Here is an 18265-nt window from a genome sequence, read left to right on the forward strand (position 1 = left end):
TCAACTGTATAGTAACATTATTTTTGCAGGTTTAAATTGCAGTCTCATATGGTTTTGTATAGAACTATTGATGGTGCTCACTGTGAACAGAGCTCTAATAATTTAATTGATTGCTTTCTAGTATCGGAACCGGAAACTGCTGTTAGTATAAAGTCAAAATCTTTATTAATCTGAGCAGCTGATACAAAATTATTACAATAACAATAACAGCAGCTGGTCATAATGACAGGTGTACTTGTTATCTGACCACCATGTGGATTGACTTATTTAACTTCATGATTTACTCCATTTTTTCCCTTACTATGAAACTGTGATGACTTAAAAAAAGATAAATTAATGAAAACATTATTACTACTGGTACTACGAATTCTTACAATAATAATAACATGAAGAAGAAGAAGAAGAAAATTATTATTATTAATGTGATTTATGACAGTGTCACAGCCAGACTTCTTTGACCATTAAGGATCCCTTTCCAAGGAGGTTACATATACTCTTCATGTTCCCAAGAATTTCTTCCATGGACCACAGTTTAAGTACATGCTGTGAATTAAATGGCCAACTCCAGGATTGCCTGGTGTGCCCGGTGTGATGGCCTGGCCTGTCAACTGGATTTGTTTCTTGCCTTGTATTCACTGCTGCTGGGACAGGCTCTGACTTAATCAAGCACAAAATGTGAATTCATAAAATGAGCATGTGGATGATAAAAATACAAAGGTGTAGCCCAAGTGCAGTATATCTCATTTTGTTGTCTTCCTTTGCACTGTTACCCAGGACATGCATGGAGCATGCATGGTCTCTCCTGCTGTGCAAAATGGAATAATTCTTAAATGAAAATAATGTTTAGATCTATTTAATCTGAAGGATCTGAGCATGGAGATGGGACTAAACTATCACTGGGCATACTCAACACTTGACCACACTGTCCAGTTCTGAGACACTAGTAAATTTAACCTTCATCTCTTTGTGATGTATTAGAAAACCAGAGCTCCTAGATAAAAGTGTACCCAAACAAGAAGAGCGTGATTGGGATTTGAACTCAGTTTCTCTGAGGTTTACGGCAATAGCTTTTAGCACTGTACCACCCACAAGCAATTTATTTATACTTTACATTGTATCTTTTATAACAAAATCAGAAAGTCATTTACAAATCAACTAAGCCAAATATATACAACCCCAAATCAGAAAAAGTTGGGACAGTGTGGAAAATGTGAATAAAAAAAGAAAAAAGCAAGTTATAAATTCTCCTCAAATTTTATTTCATTGCAGACAGTATGAACACAAAATAATTCATGTTTTTTTTTTGTGAACATCATTTGATTTGTAAATAAATATCCATTCTTGCCATTCAGGCTTGCAACACATTTCAAAAAAAGTTGGGACAGTACAGCATTTACCACTTTGTACAGTTCCCCTGTCTTTTAACAACACTTAAAAGACATTTAGGCATTGAAGAAATCAAGTGACTAAGTGTTGCAGGTGTTAGTTTGTCCCATTCTTCCTGCAAACAACGTTTTAGGTGCGCAACAGTACGGGGTCTTCGTTGACGTATTTTTTGTTTCAAAATGCGCCAAACATTCTCTATAGGAGACAAATCAGGGCTGCAGGCAGGCCAGTCAAGCATCCGCACCCTCTTCTTACGCAGCCATGCCTTTGTTATGCGCGCAGTATGTGGTTTGGCATTGTCTTGCTGAAATAAGCATGGGCGTCCCTGGAAAAGACGTCGTCTTGAAGGCAGCATTTGTTCCTCCAAAACTGAGATATACTTCTCAGCATTGATGGTGCCATCGCAGAAGTGCAAGTTACCTTTGCCGAAGGCACTGACACAACCTCATACCATGACAGACCCTGGCTTTTGGACTTGTATCTGGTAACAGTCTGGATGGTCCTTTTCCTCTTTGGTCCGCAGCACAAAAAAACGATTTGTCTGACCACAATACACGTTTCCACTGCACAATGGACCATCCCAGATGCCTCTGATTCCAGAGAAGTCGATGGCGCTTCTGGACACTATTTATGTAGGGCTTCCTTTTGGCACAGTCCAGTTTTAGCTGGCATTTCCTAATGTAACTACGTACGGTAGTGCTTGAGAGTGACTTCCTGAAGTAGTCCTGAGCCCACGCAGTTATATCATTTATTGATGAATGACGGTTTTTAATGCAGTGCCGTCTGAGGGCTCGGAGATCACGGCCATTCAGTTTAGGTTTGCGCCCTTGGCCTTTGCGCACGGTAATTTCTCCAGATTCCCTGATTCTTTTCACTATGTTATGCACTGTAGAGGGAGAAATGCCCAAATCTCTTCCTATCTGTCTTTGAGAAACGTTTTTCTTCATCATTTCAAAGATTTTTGCCCGCACTTGGTGGCAAACTGGCGATCCTCTGCCCATCTTTGCTCCTAAAGGAGTAGGCCTTTCCTCGATGCTGCTTTTGTACCGAATCATAATTGCAATCACCTGTTAACATCACCAGTTTCAAATCACATCATTATTTAGTTATTATACCTCATTACTACCCCTTAATTGCCCCCATCCCAACTTTTTTTGGAATGTGTTGCAAGCCTGAATGGCAAGAATGGATATTTATTTACAAATCAAATGATGTTGACAAAACAAAACATGAATTATTTTGTGTTCATACTGTCTGCAATGAAATAAAATTTGAGGAGAATTTATAACTTGCTTTTTTCTTTTTTTATTCACATTTTCCACACTGTCCCAACTTTTTCTGATTTGGGGTTGTATATATATATATATATATACTGCGGTGGGTTGGCACCCTGCCCAGGATTGTTTCCTGCCTTGTGCCCTGTGTTGGCTGGGATTGGCTCCAGCAGACCCCCGTGACCCTGTGTTCGGATTCAGCAGGTTGGAAAATGGATGGATGGATGGATATATATATATATATATATATATATATATATATATATATATATATATATATATATATATATATACACAGTATATTTGTGAAGATGCCTACTCTGGCAACATTAAGTGTAAGGCAGGAACCAACATTACACTATTCACTACCAAAATAAAGTTATATTAAATAAAATTTACCATAGTATTGCTATTAGCAACAAAATTACATAATAAATATTTAGCAAAATAAATAATTCCAGCTTGTCCATCCAGTGAGACATGAGCACAGAGTTTTAAAACCTCAGCCTTTTCCTTTGTTAGATATAAGCCCACGCTAACAGCTGTTGCTAAGCTGCATGCTGGGGCATCACAAGTGTGAGTAACCATGGAGGCCAAGTTGAGTTTTAAAGCAGCAACAGCAGATGCAGGACACGTGCGAGGTGAAAGAAAGAGGAGAAAAGGGCAAATCCTCACCTTCTCAGCTGGATTGAACTGGCTCCAGTAACGCTGGAAGATCTGCGTTTTGGTTTTCTCGGGGTAACATGTGACTGTCTTGATGTAAACCTTCAGGTTTCTCTCCAGCAAACGGTTGACTTCACTGTAGTCATAATCGTCATACCTGCAGTAAAGCCCAAAGGCACATGGTGAGCAGCACATTTTCCGCTTGTCAAACAGACAACTTTGACATTCATGCAAGGTCTGCAAACTGAACAGGAGCACTGCTTCTGCTTTACTATGGTTAGTGGATGCATTATGTTTCCCTAGGAATCTGTCTCAGGCATTGCCACTAAAGTCTGAGGATTAAAATAAAAAGGCATCCAGACCTAAATAGCAAGCAATATCAACAGTCTTTCCAGTATTTACAAAGTTAAGATTTCTTCAGCACATTTTATTCCCCAAAGATCCACATAGCACTTTACTGCTGACTTGTGATATGAATTATGCATCGGTAGTTGCCATTGAGTCTTTTTGAGCCCAGGAGGTTGCTTTCCATGCATTGTGCAAAGAACAAGGAACAAGGAGGTGAGCAACCTTAGCCTAACAACAGAGTTGGTGGAGGGATCTGTTGCCGAGCTGGAACTTCATACATTTAAACCCTTTAGGTGTTGTCTGTGTGGGGCTCAGTCTGGTATGATAGCTGGGGTCAAGGGATTATGAACCATATGCATTAATTTACTTTGTAAATCATCCTGTAATAATACATGTTGTGAAAAGAGCTACCCCTCACAATTATATTATATTATACTAGGGGGCTTCGCCCCCTGCTCGCTTCGCTCGCCAACCCCCGTATTTGGTTTTCCGGATACACACTTTTAAGATTGTTTTTTCTTTGAATTGTTGCTATATATGGATAATTGCACTTACTGTTAATACGGAGCATTTTCTGTGGTTGTACTGTTAATAATGCATCACTGTAATGTGATTCACATATGCTATATGGTTTGGACGTGTGAGGATGCCGTACGTTTAATACGGAGAGTTCGTTTATTCTTATTACCCGGACCATGCTGTGTAGTGTGGACCTGCGCCTTTCGTACTTTCTTGCGCCTTCCGTACTATCTTTGTGGACCTTTGCGGACTCCGTAGTGTCTTCCGTTTGACTCTGGGGTGCAGTGCAGAATCCTCTTTTCTGTGTGGCTGTGTCATTAGTCGTTAGCTATGGGCGCGTTGTTGCTTCATGTCTTATTTACGTTAGTTGAGCTCTTTCGTTTTTGAGCCGTGACTCCTTCGTTCGCGGTGGATCAGACTTCGCTTGCGGTTTATGAGACGCGTGCTGTAGGCGCCTGCGCACTATATCTCCTGAGTCCATCGCCGTGTACCCGCCTTCCGTACTATCTTTGTGGACCTTTGCGGACTCCGTAGTGTGTTCTGTTTGACTCTGGGCTGCAGTGCAGAATCCTCTTTTCTGTGTGGCTGTGTCGTTAGTCGTTAGCTATGGGCGCGTTGTTGCTTCGTGTCTTATTTACGTTAGTTGAGCTCTTTCGTTTTTGAGCCGTGACTCCTTCGTTCGCTTGCGGTTTATGAGACGCGCGCTGTAGGCGCCTGCGCACTATGTCTCCTGGGTCCATCGCCGTGTACCTGCATCCGTGCCTTCCGGTTTACCATTCTCGGTTAGTAATATGGATTATATTATATTATATTATATTATATTATATTATATTATATTATATTATATTATATTATATTATACCAGTAATGGCGCACTGCACGATAACATGCAGAGAATACACTTGACTTGAGCATTCATAGTTTTCATACTCTTTCTCTGTATGTTTAGCATTCATTTGCTCAGAGGTTGATGCACTTGCTGCTTCCTGTGCAGCTGTTCTTTCGTCGGCACCTTATCACGTTAAAACTGATTAAGTCAGTGTTTGTGTTGCAATTACTTAGTACGTTTTTTACTTAAGCTGGCACTTAAGTCTTCAATCTGCCTCAAGAATGATTTAAGATATGTAGAGGTAGAGGAAGTGATGGTGAAGGTGGTAGGGATGAGAACGACACCCGGCTGGCTGCTGCCAAGAGTTGATTCTATAATAAAATAAAATAAAAATGAAAAGGGGAATAACCTTGGAGGTCAATCATCACTCCGAAAGCAGATAGTAGACGTCGAGGAGAGGAGGAAAGTAAAGAGAGTGGAACTGAGGGTAGGAACTTTGAATGTTGGCAGTATGACTGGTAAGGGGAGAGAGTTAGCAGATATGATGGAGAGAAGGAAGGCTGATATATTGTGCATGCAAAAGACTAAATGGAAGGGGAGTAAGGCCAGGTGGATTGGAGGTGGATTCAAATTTTTCTATCATGGTGTGGATGGGAGGAGAAATGGGGTGGAGTTATTCTGAAGGAACAGCATGTCAAGAGTGTTTTGGAGGTGAAAACAGTGTCAGGCAGAGTAATGATTATGAAGCTGGAAATTATAGATGTGATGATGAATGTTGTTAGTGCATATGCACCGCAAGTTGGGTGTGCAATGGGTGAGAAAGAAGATTTTTGGAGTGAGTTGGATGAAGTGATGAACAGTGTACCCAAGGGACAGAAAGTGGTGATTGGAGCGGATTTCAATGGACATGTTGGTGAAGGGAACAGTGGAGACGAGGAGGTGATGGGTAGGTATGGTGTCAAGGAGAGGAATGGAGAAGGTCAGAGGATAGTGGATTTTGCCAAAAAGATGGACATGGCTGTGGTGAATACGTATTTTAAGAAGTGGGAGGAACATAAGGTTACGTACAAGAGTGGAGGAAGATGCACACAGGTAGATTACATCCTATGCAGAAGAGTTGATCTGAAGGAGATTGAAGACTGTAAAGTGGTGGGAGGGGAAAGTGTAGTTAAGCAGCATAGGATGGTGGTGTGTAGGATGACGTTGGAGATCAAAAAGAGGAAGAGAGTGAGAGCAGAGCCAAGGATCAAATGGTGGAAGTTGAAAAAGGAAGACTGCAAGGTTGAGTTTATGGAGGAGGTGAGACAGGCACTGGGTGGCAGTGAAGAATTACCAGACAGCTGGGAAACTACAGCAGATGTAGTAAGGGTGACAGCAAGAAGGGTGCTTGACATGACATCTGGAAAGAGGAAGGAGGAAAAGGAAACCTGGTGGTGGAATGAGGAAATACAAGAGAGTATACAGAGGAAGAGTATGGCAAAGAAGAAGTGGGATAGTCAGAGAGATGCAGAAAGTAGACAAAAGTACAAGGAGATAAGGCACAAGGTGAAGAAAGAGGTGGCGAAGGCTAAAGAAAAGGCGTATGATGAGTTGTATGAGAGGTTGGATACTAAGGAGGGAGAAAAGGACCTTTACCAATTGGCTAGTCAGAGGGACCGAGCTGGGAAAGATTTGCAGCAGGTTAGGGTGATAAAGGATAAAGATGGAAACATACTCACAAGTGAGGAGAGTGTGTTGAGCAGATGGAAAGATTACTTTGAGAGGCTGATGAATGAGAAAGAGAAGAGGTTGGATGAAGTGGAGATAGTGAATCAGGAAGTACAACGGATTAGCAAGGAGGAAGTAAGGACAGCTATGAAGAAGATGAAAAATGGAAAGGCCGTTGGTCCAGATGACATACCTATGGAAGCATGGAGGTGTTTAGGAGAGATGGCAATGGAGTTTTTAACCAGATTGTTTAATGGAATCTTGGAAAGTGAGAGGATGCCTGAGGAGTGGAGAAGAAGTGTACAGTTGCCGATATTTAAGAATAAGGGGGATGTGCAGGACTGCAGTAACTACAGGGGAATAAAATTAATGAGCCACAGGATGAAGTTATGGGAAAGAGTAGTGGAAGCTAGGTTAAGAAGTGAGGTGATGATTAATGAGCAGCAGTATGGTTTCATGGCAAGAAAGGGCACCATAGATGCAATGTTTGCTTTGAGGATCTTGATGGAGAAGTTTAGAGAAGACCAGAAGGAGTTGCATTGCGTCTTTGTGGACCTGGAGAAAGCATATGACAGGGTGTCTCGAGAGGAGCTGTGGTATTGTATGAAGAATCAGAAGTGGCAGAGAAGTACGTAAGAGTTGTACAGGATATGTACGAGGGAAGTGTGACAGTGGTGAGGTCTGCAGTAGGATTGACGGATGCATTCAAGTTGGAGGTGGGATTACATCAGGGATCGGCTCTGAGCCCTTTCTTATTTGCAATGGTGATGGACAGGTTGACAGACGAGATTAGACAGGAGTCCCCGTGGACTATGATGTTTGCTGATGACATTGTGATCTGTGGCAATAGTAGGGAGCAGGTTGAGGAGACCCTGGAGAGGTGGAGATATGCTCTAGAGAGGAGAGGAATGAAGGTCAATAGGAACAAGACAGAATACATGTGTGTAAATGAGAGGGAGGTCAGTGGAACAGTGAGGATGCAGGGAGTAGAGTTGGCGAAGGTGGATGAGTTTAAATACTTGGGATCAACAGTATAGATTAATGGGGACTACCCAAAAAAGACATTAATCGTTTGCAACTAGTGCAGAATGCAGCTGCTGGAATCCTTACCAGGAAACGAAAATCCGAGCACATTTCTCCAGTTTTGATGTCACTACACTGGTTACCTGTGTCATTCAGAATTGACTTTAAAATTCTGCTTATGGTTTATAAAGCCTTAAATAATCTCGCCCCATCTTATATATCGGAATGTCTGACACCTTATATTCCAAATCGCAACCTCAGATCCTCAACTGAGTGTCTCCTTAGAATTCCAAGAGCAAAACTTAAAAGAAGTGGTGAGGCGGCCTTCTGCTGTTATGCACCTAAAATCTGAAATAGCCTGCCAATAGGAATTCACCAGGCTAATACAGTTGAGCACTTTAAAAAACTGCTGAAAACACATTACTTTAACATGGCCTTCTCATAACTTCACTGTAATTTAAATCCTGATACTCTGTATATCCAATTCATTATAATAACTATTAATTCAAAATCTGTACTAACCCCTACTCTCTCTTTTGTTTCCTTTTCCGATGTCCTTTTGGTGGTGGCATCTACCCAAAGCACCATGATGTTCCAACAATGATGGATGGATTAAAAGCCAGAAGTCTGTATGACCATCAACATCAAGTGACTCCGTGAGAACCCTAACTACAAAGAGGACTATTTCATTTATGTTAGGTAGAATGCCCAGAGGGGACTGGGCGGTCTCGTGGCCTGGAACCCCTACAGATTTTATTTTTTTCTCCAGCTTTCTGGAGTTTTTTTTTTGTTTTTTCTGTCCACCCTGGCCATCGGACCTTACTCCTTTCTATGTTAACTAATGTTGTCTTATTTTAATTTCTTATTTTGTCGTTTATTTTTCTTTTCTTCATTATGTAAAGCACTTTGAGCTACTTTTTGTATGAAAATGTGCTATATAAATAAATGTTGTTGTTGTTGTTGTTGTTGAAAGACAGGTGAAAAAGAGAGTGCAGGCAGGGTGGAATGGGTGGAGAAGAATGTCAGGAGTAATTTGTGACAGACAGGTATCAGCAAGAGTGAAAGGGAAGGTCTATAGTAGTGAGACCAGCTACAGTATGTTATATGGGTTGGAGACGGTGGCACTGACCAGAAAGCAGGAGACAGAGCTGGAGGTGGCAGAGTTAAAGATGCTAAGATTTGTACTGGGTGTGACGAGAATGGATAGGATTAGAAATGAGTACATTAGAGGATCAGCTCAAGTTGGACGGTTGGGAGACAAAGTCAGGGAGGCGCGATTGCATTGGTTTGGACATGTGCAGAGGAGAGATGCTGGGTATATTGGGAGAAGGATGCTAAGGATAGAGCTGCCAGCGAAGAGGAAAAGAGGAAGGCCTAAGCGAAGGTTTATGGATGTGGTGAGAGAGGACATGCAGGTGATGGTGAAACAGAGCAAGATGCAGAGGACAGAAAGATATGGAAGAAGATGATCCGCTGTGGCAACCCCTAACGGAAGCAGCCGAAAGAAGTAGACTAAGAAGTATCCACTGGTGTCTCAACCTGTCTTAGCCAGCACTTCCTCTCTTAATTGCATTCCCCTAAAAGCCTGCTTTTCAAACTCTGTCATTTTGAGGTGTGTTTCTCGCCTCTTGTTTGCTTTTTATTTTCCTTTTTTTTTTTCATCGTGTGTGTCAGCCTCTGTTGCCTGGCACCTCCTGTCTCAATCGTGTTTGACTGAGCAATCAAAGCGAAACTGGCCAATCAGATAGCTTTGAGGGACTGGACACAGACAGACAGACACACACACATTATATTATATTATATTATATTTTTAGGGATAATTTGATTGTTAAAGTATGATATATTAGTGCCCTCTATGAAAAAAAACATTTTTTTCTAGCATAGCAATTTATTTTATAAAAGTGCTGCACTTTATATTTTTTTAGTGATACAAATACTTAAACAACTTATAACATGGCCTGACAATTTATTGACCCGTACCTAACGCAGTTCAGGGTCATGGGGTGTCACACACACACTCACTCACACTGGATAAATTTAGTGTAAAACTAATCTGAATATATTTGGTGTGTGGCAAGAAATGGTTGTACGTGGGGAAATTATGCAGACATTAAATTGATATTAAAATGATTCCCTTAAAAACAAATGAAAAGGCCACTACTAACTCATAGTCTGTCCTTAAACAAAAATTACCACCTTGTTCCCATTAAGAAAGATAACATTGCACAGTACACAACGCCTTTTAAACCAGCTATTTCCCAAGTCAGCTCTGATACCCTAGTGAGCCCATTAAAAATGTCATCATAGCCTCATATTTCCCAGGTGAAATCCAAAGTGGATCCAGCAACTAAATCACCATAAGCAATTGTGTCCTCTTAGCTCAATAAATGCCCCCTAGTATGTATCTTAGCCAAGATCATCATACTCTCTGGTGATCATTAGAAGGCATAAAAAGATCGCCTGGTAAAAAACTTTAAAATAGGCGCCAGCCAGTTTTGACCCTGACTACTACATTTGACTCAAAGCCATGTCCTTACTGCTTCTTACCCTCTGTCTTTGAGGGAAAACATACAAAGCAAAGATGGCTCTGTTGCCATTTTTAACATACCCTTTTGGAAGGTGAGGAGTCATTAAAGGAGTTTAGACTGACCTTATGCCGAACATATAATGAATGTAGTTCCAGATAGCTCTTTTGAAATCAGATCCCTGCCCTTTAGTGAGAAGGCCATTTTGTACGCTGGTCACGGTCCTGAAGCGGTCGTCTAGCAAGTGACCAACATCTGAATACAGTCGGTTGACCAGAGAGAATCCGTGAACTTCCCAAGAATAATCCTACAAGAACCAATAAGAGTGAAGGGCGATATTAGTCAGTGGCTCAGGACAACCCACAGATTAAGTGAAAGTTTCACATTGTCCATGCATACACTCACGTTGGATGTACCTAGGATATTGATGATTTTAAAATTACAGTTGCATTTCAACATAGAATTTCTAAATATTTATTTTCTAACTGTTATAGAAGTGGAGACACAGAAAAAGTGGCCCCAAACTGCTTATGCATTGGCTCATTCATTATGGAAAAATCTCTTACCTGCACTCTGAACACCTGGGAGTGGTCTTCATCACGCCGTGGGACATCCTGATATCCAAACTCAGGATCTGACATATAACAAGATAGGTCAGATGGCCTTGTGGGCTCCACTTCTAAATCTAAGAGAAGACCGATGAAAAGTAACAAATTAATATTTTAATTCAAGAGACCATTCTTCCATTGTTTTAATCTGTTTATGGGGAGCTGTGGTCTACCCCGACATGATACTGCATGCAAAAATGTAAACACCTTCGGGTTGGACACTTGTCCATCACAGGGCTCATTCATGGCTGCCAAGCCAGTTTAATGACGGCTCTTAATCTAACGTGCATGTCTTTGAAAAGTGATAGATAAACTGGAGCACAGGGTGTATATCCCACAGTGACAGAGTCTAAGCGTGGAATTTTGACAGGGGATCTTGGATCCATGGGATAGCAGTGGTACTTACTTCACCATCCCACAAGATTTCAGCTTTACTCTAACGTTTTTTGCTTAATCTCCAAATACTTGTAATGTCTAAGGGATGTGGCTGATAAACATGGACAAGACAACATGACTAACATGTGGAATATGTTAACCACTTTCCATAAGTTGAGGTCCTCTGTCTTACCTTCATCGTGCTCACTTTGACTGCTGATCCTGCGTTCCCCACGTCGCTCCTTCTCTTCCTGTAACCGTTGCATTCGCTCCCGCAGACAGGTACTGTCACAACTTGAGTCCAAAGACTGTGTGCACAGACAGAAAGGGCAACAATGAGCACAGATATTAATGATATTAATGCACCCTCAATCAAACAAGGTCCAGGTGAAAGAGTGTAGGAGAATACCACAAATTTTACGTGACTCTTAAATATATGCAGCATTTAGAAAGAGAGGATCCTATCAGTCATTGACTTTTTAGCTCACTGCAATCTAAAATGTGTGTCAGGTAGTAGTTCTCATTGGCTGGTACATTTTTGGGAATGGAAGTTTAGAAGGTGAGGACATCACAACATGTTTTCATACCATGGGGTTGAATGGGAGTGGGTGAGTTGTGTGATTTGCTGCCATTTTTATATTAGTGTCAGTGATCAGGTAATTGAGGGGGTAACTAGTATTTTAATATGCAAGGAGGTTAATGGGTTTGAGAAATTTTCCAGATATTACTTATGATATTTGATTCCAATGTCTCAGAATAATTTAAAAATAAGATCATACTGCCTCCTGCTGGTGGCAGCCCTCAATTTTGTTGGACTGAATTTTGCAGCAGAATGGACACAACAGTGACACATCAGGGGTCTAGGCATGTAGACTTACTCTCCGTCGGCTGGCCCGGAGGTTCTCAGAGTTGGAGGCCAAGTTGCCATTAGCAGTGTCACAGAAGCAGTAGCTACCCAGACTGGGGGTTCCGGGGGCCAATGGATCTTGCTCCACCCCCATCCCGAAGATAAAACTGGTGAGGGCGTGACAGTGAGCCAGCAGCACCACAGCCTGAACCAGCTCTGCCATGTTCCAGCACTGCTCAACACTTTTCAGTTGACTCTGAAGAAACAGTGATAGAGAGAGAGAGAGAGAGAGAGAGACATATTACTTTTTATACTCTTGAGAGTTGCACAACAGTCTTTTCCTCCAAGTCAGAGGTTCAAGGTATAACAGGAAAGGTTGTAATGTTTCTGGATTAATTGCTAATTTTCTGAATTTTCTGCCAGCCTAAAATGGCCTATCTAACCTTCTAGGTCTAGGAGATGTTTTCTCAAGACATCTCTGTGTTAGCCATATTATAATAGTAATATTATTGTGCATTTGGCTGACAGCTTTATTCATGGTTTAGAGTATCAAGGCACAGTACAACAGTGTACATCTAGCTTTAGAACTGAAGCACAGGCAAGTTAAATTACGTGCTCAGAATAACAAAATGAGTCACAAATGGGAGACATCCAGCAACCTTAAGTCCTTTCAGAGCCACTAAGTCATCAAGGCACTGAAGAGTGTGTTACAGGTGGGCAACCACTGAAGGCAATGGTTTTCATAAGCTATATAAGTCACATGACCTTTGCATCAGAAATCATCTCAGTGTGTTAAAGTATGGCTCTTATATGTGTGGAACAATGATATATGGCATGAACTGTACCTCAATGTGTTCTCGAGCAATGAGCCATGGCCGGTGAGCCAGCACCTTGTTGATCTGGTCCAAGTCACGAAGGCGCTGGGGGGCACAGTCAAGCCCTCGGAGCCAAGCTGGGTCCCCACCAACTCGCAGAAACTCAGAGAAGTGCAAAGAGACCAAATAATGGCACTGGTGTCGGGCTGCTGCCTGTCAGTGGAGGAACATAAAGATAAAATAATTACTATTAGAACATTTAGAACATTAGAACAATCTAGACGACAACAGGACATTCAGCCCAACATGATTAGATATTTGGCTAACACTTTTATCCAAGGTGACTTATAAGGATTGACCTTACACCAGCTATTTAAAGACAATTTTTACAGTTGGAGAACAGGTAATTTTAATGACTTGCTCTGTCACAAGAGGCAGGAATTGAACCAGTAACCTTGTGGTTTAAAATCCAGTGCTTAGATAGAACACCACACTGTCTAATAGGTAGGTAAGCACATGGGCATGACAAACACAACATCCATGCTGCCAACTTCCTCTGATACATTAGGCAAAAAGAAAGAGACAGATATTAATAAAATTGGCAATCTGGCAACACACCACATTTAAGCCTGGTGGTAGAATGGCAGCTGGTTGAATTGTGCATAGACAACCATTGCAACACCACTGCAAGCCTCTGTCCATTTCTACTGTTCCTTCAGAAGGTTAAGACATTCCTGCCATAAGTAATTAGCAACATTTTAGTATAAAGATGTGGCAGCTGTTTTTTACCATAATGGCGATAAAGTGCCGATAGTGGAAGGGCAGAGGGCCGTCCATGTGCAGGATGTAGTGCTGTGTGCGCAGGAAGCTCTCCAGGTACTGGGGGTGGTAAGCCATTTGGGGACGGTCCTTTTCGGAGATCCCCTTCATTACCTAGTGGGAAAAACAACAGAAAACAGCAATCAGGCACGGCAGAAAAGATGACACTGAGTGTTCAAGCATAAGGAAAACAAGATTTAAAAGCACAAAATCCATATTGAAATGAAACTCTTGCAGCTGATATTCCAAGACAAAAGGTGCAGATACTTCACATACCCTGGGGCAATTCCAAAGGGAAAGAGCTAGTGCCAGAAGAAACAGGTAGATATCATTCAGGTAACTTTCTGTTACTAGAAATTAACAAAAAGATCATAATCTTATATGGGAGCAAAAATAAAACACAGTGCAGTGTTTTTCGATAGACTTTAGGATGTATCCAGTGAAAATAGAAGCTAAGATATCAACTAATTGCACTGTTTCTGTGCACATTAACGGTGACATCTCCAGAAACTGTAACTTTGGTCTTTCAATGGGTGTCAGCCCATTGACTACAGCAGTGCTGGCCTTGACTGGCCGGCATATTGGGCAGACAAGGACCTGACAGCTTTAAACTGTCAAACCCCAGCTATCCATTAAACAATTTTAAACAAAACAAAAGGGGAAGCACAAGACTGAATCTGTCAAGTACAAAGATAAGCAGAACAATGGGGGCTGAAAAATGGATGACAAAAAGAAACAGGGTCCTAGAAATGCATCACATGTAGGCATCTGGGGGGCTTGTGCATTTGTTTAGAATAAAAACAATATGGAGTTTTATGGCAATATTTTGCTAAAAAGTAACTGGGTGGCCCTTGCTTCTCTTTTCCAAACACAAAAAGAAGTATTTTTTTCTGAAGTCCCTATGGCAAAGGTGCAAGTTTTCTGAGAACATTTTCCTAAAAATAACACAAAAATCAAATAAAACAGATACTAATTTTAAAATACTTCCCTTCCTCTAGGCACATGTAATTGCACACTGTCTCCTTTAGGGAAACACATCTAACAAATAGAAGCAACACTGATGTCCCCTATTTGAAGTGTTTATGCGGCCATTGTCCTTACAACCAAGATTTGGACAGAACAGGCACTGAGAAATGAATGGCTGGATCTGCTCATCGCTAACTGTTTTAGCTTAACTGCTCCAAACTGCTAAACCTACAGGGCACATTCAAATTGCAGTGTTGTCAGGCTGTCTGCTTTAAAAAAATGTTTCGTTCTCTTTTCTTGTGACCTTACTAAGTCTCCCTGTACAGACTTGCATGCAAAATCAACAGAAAATGTCACCCTCCCACTTCATCTCTCCTCTCCAGACACTCATAAGCAGGTTTAAAAAACAAGTTTACTTGATTTCTGTTAAGTGAAGCAGAATGCAAACAAGCATGAAACCACAAGAAACAATATTGCAGGCTTGCAAAATGAGAAAATTGTTGTGGGCTGCTTTCTGTTTTAAAATATAGCCATGGTAGCTGTTTAATTCCTTCAAGTTGAATTCAGATTCACATTTTTATTTTCTCAAATTTGCCTTGTTAGGAGGCCTACATTAGAGGGGCCTCAACATCACGTAAAGCAACAGACCCATCTAAACAAGAAATAATTCAGGTTTAAAATTCTGTTGGAAACTTGGCATTTGAGTTCCTGGTGCTTTACCACTAGTGGGGCCAATGTCAAAAAGGAGCCTCAACAGGAATGCAAGCCTTCTTCTACCTGTATTTCTGAAAACTCCAGAGCAGCAGCGCATCTTATTGACCCTAATATGTTAAGTGCATTACCACACCTCTTCTCAGCATCTACCAGAGGGTGACTGCAATTGACAGTAACTTCTTTTCTATAGTGCGTAATACATGTTTCATCAGTCAGTCTGCTTCCTTTTGGTTCCTGTTCACTGCCACTGTACTGTTTCTCACGAATCGGTTTTGTCTTCAAATTCTAACAGCGCTTTGTTTTTTCCTCCTAATGACAATCACACTGTCCGCACAGGAACTGCCCAACTTTCACTTTGCAGCTCTTTTGACAGCTGCAGCACTCACTTTGATGTAGCCTCAGTGGTCTGCGGCAGCCTTCTGATGCTACTAAGCTGGTATCAGGCATGAGCATCCTTTGCAGTTGCAGACTTACAACAACAAAAAATGTTTTAAAATAGTTAAACGTTTTCAATAATAAATTATAGTTTATGACGTTAAATCAACAAGTAATGACAATCCGTATAAAAATTAAACTTCGATTCAGCCACACTACCAAGATGATCCTACCTACTACACTACTAGACACATTTAGACAAGTGACCATGATTTGTTGTTGAGTTTTGGACTTGTAATCTGATTCAAACAATCCTTCTCATAAGTGTTGTTGATATTAGTTTTTGTTTGCTGTTGTTTTCTTTAATAATATAGTTTGTAATGTTGTTAATATTTTTATCTTTTTTTTGACATTTTGTGATTTGTTTTGGGTCATGTTTGCTGCTATTATAGGAGCTGAACTTTATGTAGCCATGCTGTAGTTGATAACGATGACAATGTCATCGTATATTTCAGCCAGGGTTCCTCTCCTGGCTGGGGTTCAAATTCATATTATATATCGTTTTTATTCATTTTTTATTCTTTTGTATGTATTAATTTCATTTGTTTTTATTTTCCATTGCTTGTGTTTATGTTTCAATGCCATGGCTATTTTCCATGTGTTTTGTTAGTGGTCCCCCAAGAGGTAGGGCCACCTGCTAATCAGTACCAGAAACAGATCTCCGCACTATAAATTTGGAGGGTCTTACTCAGTTCCTTATGGTTCATTTCGAATGTGCTTGGGGTTGGTGTATTTACCAGTGTTTACTGGGTTTCATTGATTTATTGAATGTCTGAATTTTTGAAACTATGTTCTGCTTTTTGACTATGTTTCTGGATCACTGTATTAAGACTTTGTTTGAATTGGATTGGTTTAGTGCTGTTGGGTAATTCCTTTGCTTCTTGTGGTTCAGGGAACTTAATTGAATAATAGAGTATTTCGTAAACAATAAATCTTTTATTTTATAAAGATTCTTCAAAGCCCTTTATGTGTCTAGCCAGAGATTTTGACTGTGTCCCAAGTAAGCGTTACTGGAAGTGCTTTTTGGAACTTCTGGGGCTTACATGCTTTGGTACCCTGAGTATTATGACTTTGGCGTGTGACATCACTGTACCACCATTATTGAGCTATTCACGACACTCAAGTTTCAGAGTATTTAGTTAGCTCAGATTTTACAAGGCAGTTAGGACATTGTGTGTTATTTCAACTGTGGTTTTTGATTAATGTTTTGAACTTGGGATCCTATTTTTGACTTTGATTTTTTTGGCAGTTGCACATTTTTCACTTTGTTTGTTCTCTCCTCTCCTCCTCCATTTTTAATCCCTCATGCCCTTGTGTCCTGCTTTTAAAATAAACTAAGGGGTTTGCATCAATCTGATGAGTTTGAGCTGTCTCATAAAATTACATACCATATCAAGTCACACCTGAATAAATCCATATTCCCCAAGCGGAAAAAAATAACACTTACAATAACTGAATGAAAAAAATTAAAAACTGATACATATTGCCTGCTGTTTTTGCTCTGATTCTGTTTTCTGCAAACAAGCTCATTAAAGGTAACTTCATATAATTGTGTAAGCAATTGCAAGAATTACAAAAAAGCAGCAGGTGTCTATAGACTAATAGCTTTAAGTAGGTTACAGGGCAAATTGATCAGTGGCATTTAATATGGATCAAACCATACTGTAAATGTGCTCTGTACTGTCTTGGTGTAATCCGCTTTACAAAGAACCAAACTGCCTGAGGTTCACAGTGTAACATGAGCTGCCCAGGTTTGAAGAGGGTTTGGCCGAGTTGGAATCAATTCACTTTGTGAACGAGGTTGGTATGAGTATGGATGAGACACGAAATGGAGCAACATATGCAAAATGCTGCTGGGATAGGCTCTGATCATCAAGATCAGGTTGGAGAGATGGATGGATGGATGGATGGATAGACCAGTTTGAGAAATATTCATATACAGCCATATTTTGATTAGAGTCAAAGGCATGGTGATTCAAATAACAATTACTGCAGTACATTATGTGAAGACATACAAAAATGAGTGGTAATTGTTGATTACAATTACCAAGAAGTTTTCCAGCTTTTGCAGTTTGTGCAGTAGGCTGTTGTTACTGAATATCAAGAAACCTTCAAAAGATATACTGTGTAATTGAACACTGTGTTAATTCCTGGGTTAGAGTGATTGTGTGAAAAAAGGTGTATGGATGTTTTTTTAAGGCTTAGAAGTGGCAAAACAAGTGTGATTGTGTTAGACACGCGCCAACCAACTGAGTCTTCAGTGCCATTCGCTTGCTCAGGAACACCCTTTCGACATCAGTGATCAAGGCACAGAGAGAGGAACAATGCCCCTTCTTGCTTTGCTGGCAGTAATAGCCAAAACTGTGGGAAGGATCAGAATGAGCAGCAACGGACAGACAGGTAAAAGGAATT

The 18265-nt window shown here is 40.7% G+C and overlaps 1 protein-coding gene across 2 annotated transcripts in view; it reads right to left on the minus strand.

The window, feature by feature from the left end:
- sesn4 (sestrin 4) overlaps positions 1–18265 on the minus strand; it is a 39804-nt gene that overhangs the window by 5411 nt on the left and 16128 nt on the right. Inside the window, exons 1-8 of one of the 2 annotated variants that reach the window (XM_051935115.1) lie at positions 15805–15872; positions 13709–13852; positions 12950–13132; positions 12136–12360; positions 11451–11565; positions 10841–10959; positions 10400–10581; positions 3336–3480 (exon numbers count right to left, since the gene is read on the minus strand). In XM_051935115.1, coding sequence (XP_051791075.1) covers positions 3336–3480; positions 10400–10581; positions 10841–10959; positions 11451–11565; positions 12136–12360; positions 12950–13132; positions 13709–13849 — 1110 coding nt within the window. In that variant the 5' untranslated portion in view covers positions 13850–13852; positions 15805–15872. Of the gene's footprint in view, positions 1–3335; positions 3481–10399; positions 10582–10840; positions 10960–11450; positions 11566–12135; positions 12361–12949; positions 13133–13708; positions 13853–15804; positions 15873–18265 lie in introns of those variants that run through there. The other variant, XM_028815748.2, reaches the window with a different exon arrangement.

Source organism: Erpetoichthys calabaricus, chromosome 12, assembly GCF_900747795.2.
Source record: "Erpetoichthys calabaricus chromosome 12, fErpCal1.3, whole genome shotgun sequence".
Taxonomy (NCBI): Eukaryota; Metazoa; Chordata; class Cladistia; order Polypteriformes; family Polypteridae; genus Erpetoichthys; species Erpetoichthys calabaricus.